This window comes from Neopelma chrysocephalum, unplaced genomic scaffold, assembly GCF_003984885.1.
Source record: "Neopelma chrysocephalum unplaced genomic scaffold, ASM398488v2 Primary Assembly neopelma1_26, whole genome shotgun sequence".
In the NCBI taxonomy this organism is placed as follows: Eukaryota; Metazoa; Chordata; class Aves; order Passeriformes; family Pipridae; genus Neopelma; species Neopelma chrysocephalum.
The window spans coordinates 2,670,578-2,677,078 of record NW_020897695.1 but is presented as its reverse complement, the minus strand read 5'-3'; the positions used below and the strand labels follow the sequence as shown (position 1 = coordinate 2,677,078).

At 48.3% G+C, this 6,501-nt stretch overlaps 1 protein-coding gene across 1 annotated transcript; it reads right to left on the bottom strand.

The window, feature by feature from the left end:
• Nucleotides 1-2,359: 2,359 nt before the first annotated feature.
• Nucleotides 2,360-4,401, bottom strand: PRR15 (proline rich 15). The gene has a single exon (XM_027675314.1). It carries the CDS (start codon nt 4,390-4,392, stop codon nt 4,027-4,029), a length of 366 nt encoding a protein of 121 aa, XP_027531115.1. The 5' UTR covers nt 4,393-4,401; the 3' UTR covers nt 2,360-4,026.
• Between the last annotated feature and the right edge of the window lie 2,100 nt (nt 4,402-6,501).

The following is a 6,501-nucleotide window of genomic DNA, read 5'->3' as shown; positions in this document are numbered from 1 at the left end:
TTTGCCATACCAGATAGAATCCCAAAAGGCAGCAAAATGAGCTTCCAGTTTGTACCTGCACTTGAAACAGCTTGTCTTCCAACTAGATATCAGCTGTTTAAATGAGCCAAATTAAACATGGGCTTTAAGTGCAGCATCCAGCTGCACTGGCCAGGCCAAGGCTGGGAGATCTATCCTTCAGATTTTAGCCTTCATACGAGGTTATCTTGCCTATGGACAAAAGACTTGATATTTCAAATATAAAATTATCATTGGTAACACTACAGTGAAAAGAGAACTAACCCCCCCCAAACAATAATAAAAAACAAACAAAAAACACAATGCAAAAAACCCAACAGTGAAGATCTGTTTCCTCTCCTCAACAGTAAGGCTCCCTCTCCATTCGTTCAGTTCAGTTTAAGTCATACTCTGACATAACATCTAAGGTTAGAAGTCTTGAGGCTTTCAAGGCATTCATTCCAGTGTTTCCAATTCAGGATCATTTTCTGCAGGTGCTCCCTATAATCTTTGTTGAGGTCCAGACTGACCAGCCTACAATAGCAGGGAATGATTCACCAGGCAAATAGTCTAAGATTTATTTTTAGTTTTGGCAAGAGTAGGAATAAGCCAGCATATACTTTGCAAGTTTATTTGAAAAGTTCACTCTATTTCCTAAATGTTTTTTTTTTTTTTGCCTCAAATCTGCAATCCTTACTATCTGGGATAATATTAAGAAAATTTCACTACAACTGACTCAGCTGTCGTTCACCTCATCTGCTTATTTCCATTTATTTTGTCAATATGTCACTGTTTGCTTTTAAAAATAAACAGCAAGTACTTTCTCAGTCACCCTATTTCCTAAACTTAATTTCTGATGCATGCTCAGAAAGGAGATGAGAAAAATACCTATACTAAGAATGCAGACTGCCTTTTAATAATCCAATGCACAGAAATACACTATCCTTATAACAGAGCAAGCATTTTCCAATACATAAGAAAGGCTGAACTTTCTCCACTTTGAGGATTACAAAAAATATTCAGGTGCTCCATAAAATGCTGGTTTTCTTCTGTATCAGCTTAATTCATTTCCATGCGTATAGATTACTTAAGCTTTATCTGATGCTCAGGCAGAGAAACAAGAGGACCATTTCTGTGCTACAGGTTGGTTAGGGCCACAGGACTTCTCCCTCCTCACCACGGTACACAGGTCAGCACTAACCTAAAGATATTGCTGTGTGGCCCGTGCGCAGAGGGTGGGGAAAGTGAGACGAGGCAGTCACCCTGTTTTCTCATGGATCTAGTTTTTCAGTGGCTGCTATCAAATTCATTGAAGCAAGGATTTGACTGAGCAGGAAGATAGAATTACGTCTCCTTCCCACAGCTCAAGGTCAGGATAAAGATGGAGGAGGGCTGTAAGGCATTTTATGTGCATTTATTGACTTTGTATTCTGACTAAATTTCCAAGCTGAAAGTACCGTACACATGGATTAAGACATGGCTAATATTTAGTCACATATTAACCAGCATTGATACTGAATCTTAGCAGCAGCCATCTGAGCAGCATACCAGACTTCTCAAATAAAACCCAAATTGGAGATTTCTTGTGTCTAGATAAAGACTTGCAACTTATAAACCTGAGATGTTTCCAAAGAGCAAACAGAGGTTCACTGCAGAACAAAGCAGCCTCGAGGTAAAGGAGAGAGGAGGGAACTGTATTTTCACAACAGTGTAAGGATTCAAAATGCAGAAAAGCATCCACATGAGATGTATAAAACACTAGTCTGCATTCATTCTCCAGACTCTGGATAGTTCTGAGGATCTGACCCTCACAGAACTCAGACTAAACCAGATGTAGAAGTAAGAAATGCACCACTGCAGTATCTGCTTACTCGTTCTTCCATTTTGGACACACAAATACAAAAAAATTTCTTTGGACCCTAGAATACATAAATACAGACCAACTATTTTAGCCTGTAATAAACATGAACATGTTGCCTTCTAAAGGTAGTATGACAACTCTGGCAGAAAAGCCACCCCTTTCTGCCTCCTTTCCCCTCACTCCAGGCTAACTGGAGCTGAAGTACAGTTCATCTCTCTCTCCATTCCCAGCTTTTAAACTTTCCTCCTTCTCTCTCACACCCTTTTTCCAAGGCTAGGTTTGCTCCAATTGCTTCTTCTCTAGAGAAGGATTTCAGATGCCCCTTGCCTGAAGAGGCCTCACTTAAGAAAAGCATCTTTGAGGAGAAACTTTTCAGAGCTTGCCCCACAACCCCCTGGCTCTTTGCTTGGTCAGCATGTAGTCAACAACATAAAAAGGCAGTCCAAACCCAGTACCTTGTAGTTTTACTAAATGAAATTTAAAAAAGCATATATCTAAACATTGGGTGGGAAAAAAGCTTTTACGGAAATAAATTTGATGCTACACTCCCTTCATCCTAGAGTTCCAGAGTTTGAAGGAGTAGCTGAGTGAAGCACCGGTGAGCACCTCTGCAGCTATGTTGTCTGAGTTTATTGCACAGGAGCTTTTGAAGTATTATTACACACAATGAACCACGGGGCACTTGCCCAGCATCTAGTGCACCATTTCAGTGATTGGCAGTGACTGGTTTAATCCATATATTCACTTGGATCTCAGCTCTTGTTTCCTTTCCAGTCTCTTTTTATTTTTATTTTTAATTGACCTCAAATTATTAGTTACAACCAAACAAAATCATAACTGCGTAATACCTGACTGCTAGGAAATAATTTTCAGTCCCTACCACTATATAATATCTCACATTCAGAAAACAACTAAAACCATTTTAACAATATAAAGTATATTCCGAATGCATTTAAAATAAATAAATCAGTTTTTGCTACATCACCTACTATCAAGAAATGTGAAATTGCTAGGAACTTTTAGCTGCATTTGCTCTGTAAGGCACACCACCAGTACAAATCTGGCTTATATTTACTTTGTCCAAAAATATAGGAGCTGTTAGAGGGAGCTGCTTGAGTTAAAGCACATTATCTTGCTATCAAAAGAAATCCTGGGACACTTAACCTTGCTTCACAAGCCTTGGACATGGTAAACAGCAAAGAACATTTTCAGTGGTGCCTAAGCCTATTCCACATTAGGAGTGCAACCCTGCTTGTGCTCTCCAGGGCTGGTCTCATCTCCCAAAAGGGTGTTTACATTTTATTACACAATTTCTTCATTGGAACTTCATGATGCCAGTTGTCACCAATTATGCAAAAATCACGTATCCCCTGGGTAAATAGTGCAAATTGCTACACAACACAGGCCTCCCTCTGTAACAGAACTATGAGAGACCAGCCTGTGAAAAACCTGCTTATCATTACACAGTAAGAAGAGGGAGACACCCAGCATGGTCCTGCCTTTTGCATATTTAAATGCGATGTGATGTGGGGCATGGGCGAATTCAAGAGCCAGCCCTTCGCAATACCTCTCTTTCGACCCCCACAGGGGAAGGAGGATGGGTTCACGGCGTGCCAGCTAGCACAGGGCAGGAGCACTTACGGCACCGCCGGAGGTCCTTGGCCCTGAAACTAGATAAGAGCACTTAGTTCCCCCCTTCCTTGGATAAGACAGCGTGTGAGATGAAAGCAGCAAAGCACCTCCTCGGCTTGAGAGCCGAAAGGAGCTGCGTCATAGGCCTGAGAAGTCAGTGTGTTGGCTCCTGACAAGGGCTGGGGGAAGTTTCAGAGACCCCCAGTGTCGGCCCTGGGATAGCACCTTTGAGTCCGCTCACCACAGTAGAGGGAGTGGGGTATTTATTTGTGTTATTTTTTTTAAGACAATCACATCGTCCCATCATCTAGGGGTTTGGTCTTGGCGGGGTTCATGTAACACAGCACACGATTCCCTCATCTGGCGGAGAGGCCGGATTCCCCGCAGAGTCTGGTCGGGGTTGGGGAGGCCGCGGTCACACGCCCCCATGTCGCTCATGGGACCATGCCCAGGTGTGAGGCAGTCACTGACTCCGGCTACCTGTCCTGCCAGTCCTCCGGCCTCCAGTGGCAGCTCCTCGGCAAGGTCCTGCTGGGCTACTCGCCCCCTTGGGCGGCATGGCTTGGGGCGCCGCCACCGTCGAAGACCTCGGGGCCGTCGCCGAGCAGCGAGGTGCGCACCTTCCGCCGCTCCTTGAAGCGGCCCGAGTGGGACACCCGGAGGCTCCGCCGGCTCCCGCCGCCCGTCCCCGCGGCGTCGCCGCTGCCGAAGGGGGTCGGCTGCTCCTCCCGGCCGTCGGGGCTGGGGGGGTCGGCGGGGGTCTCGCTGGCGGCGGGGGGCGGCGAGGCTGCCGCCGCTTCCTTGTGCTTCTTCTTACTGGTCAGCGATTTCCACCAGGGCGCCGCCGAGCCGCCCTTCACGGCGGCGCGGGGAGCGGCGGTGGCCGCGGCGCTGTCCGCCATCTCGGGCTCCTGCGGGGAGGAAGCAGGCGAAGGCGGGTTGGCAGCCGGGCACTGCCACCCAGCTCGGGCGGCGCCGGGACCCCTCTTCTCCAGCAGCGCTGCCCGCCCAGCACCCCGGGAGCGGCCCCGCGGGGAGGGACGGACGGGACCTGCGGGGGCAGCGGAGCGGGCGCGGGGAGAGCGTTCTGCACCCCAAAGAGTGGCTCCGGAGCGCCGCCCGCCCCCGTGCGGAGCCGGCAGAGCGACGGGAGCCGAGCGGCCAGACCCGCTGCCTGGACTCGCCAACCCCGTCCCCAGAAGTTGACCCAAGGTCCGGTACCAGGAGCCCGGCACGTCCTGAGGCTCCTGCGATGAGGCGCCGCTCCCTCCCTCCCTTCCTCCCTCCCTCCTACCGCCGCCCCTCCGGGTGCCGGCGCAGCAGGTGCGGAGGCGACACTGACCTGCGGCGCCCGCCCGCCGCTGCGGGAGCGCTCTCCTGCCCCACGGGGAAGCGCAACCGCCGCCGCCGCAACAGGGGAGGAGGGAAGGAGCGGAGCGCTGTGCGGTGCGGTGCAACGGCAGGTGCCAACCGGCCCCGCGGCTCGACCCCATGGGCGGGGCAGGGGGCGGCTCCGGCTCACCTGCCCGGCTCCCGCCGTGCGGGGCGGGGAGCGGCCGGGGAGGAGGAGCCGGGCTCGGCTCCGTGGGGGGAGGAAAGGTCGGTGTACCCTGCCGGAGTGGAGAGAGTGGAGAAGAGGAAAAGGAGAAGGAGAAGGAGGTGGGCGCCTCAGCGCAGGTGAGGCAGCACCGTGAGCGCGTAATGAAATCCAGGGCTGCCGAGCGTGGACGGCCGCGGTGTTGCCAGTGTGCATGGCTGAAACAAAATATCACTACTTTTTGTTTGTGCACGTGATGGATGTGCGTGGGTGGGTAGCCTTGAAGAAAATAGAATTGTGTTTAACTGCCCGTCTTTAAAAAACGAATGGAGCTGTAGGTCAGACCATGCAGTCTGATATTTGTATTTGAACTGGTTTAGTATCGGGACTTTGAATTTCTTTGTGATAATGGATATATGGCCATACAAACAGCTTTACCTGTTTTTATTCATCCAGAAAGGAGAAAAAAAGATTTGCTTGTGCCACGCCATGTGTTAAAAGTAGTGATTTGTTCTTTGGAGAACTATGCCATGTAATATGCATTTGATCCATAGTACTCTTCCCATCAGCTACACAGTCAGTTACTCGAAGTTGACTATGATGGTGTGGAGGAGTTCATGAGAGCATCATATTTCAGCCTCATCTTCTCTTGCAGATCAACTTCTACTACTTGAAGCTTCCCTGAAAAGCCCATAAAGATAAGTATGGAAATTGGTCAATGCAGTTTACTGAGGGAGAGGAGCCTAGGGCATGCACTTTACTCTGTAGATTGGGATCTACAAATCCAAAGTCTTTTGGATAGGAAAGCATGTGTGCACACACTTGAAGTACTCCAAACTGTCTATCATACTAACTAATATCAGCAGCAAAACCTTTCTCCTATGGAATACAACAGTAACAAAATATGTTACTCCTAACAAGTAAGCAACTAGCATTTTCTGAGATGCGTAGCACCAGGGCATCAGGCTTTTTTGGGCCAAAGACAGCAACAGATCATAGGGTCAAGTTTCTCCATGTGAATATGACTTACGGCTTTGCTACTCACTTGTAGAGAAAGAGAACACCAGCATGTCTGCTCATCTTGTGTCCCAGGGAAGTGCCTGGGAAAAAGGCACTTTATGTTGAAATAAAGATAGTTTTTATTTGTAAAAGCCCTTTTTACAAAAGGGCTCACAAAATGCCAAACTTACTTCAAATCAGTGTGTTTTTTTCAGTTAAACTCATTGCAAAGAATCATCCAAAGGAAGAGTTTTGCCCTTTTTGACACTGTGCTGAAAGCAGGGGCTACTGAAAAGAGAGAGGCAGGTTGGAAAGCTTTGTAAGAGATGTGTGAGTGGGAGGGTGCTGCCTGTATGTGTATGTGGTGGTGCAGGAGGACAGCAAAACCTGCTCTGGTTTTGAAAGCCACAACATGCTGTACCACAAGATTGTCACTAAGGTTCATGTTTATATAAAAACAATTCTGAAAGTGAAA

Bases quoted from the DNA above. Each gene is read 5' to 3' on its own strand.
- PRR15 (XM_027675314.1), bottom strand. From the start codon at position 4,392: ATGGCGGACAGCGCCGCGGCCACCGCCGCTCCCCGCGCCGCCGTGAAG.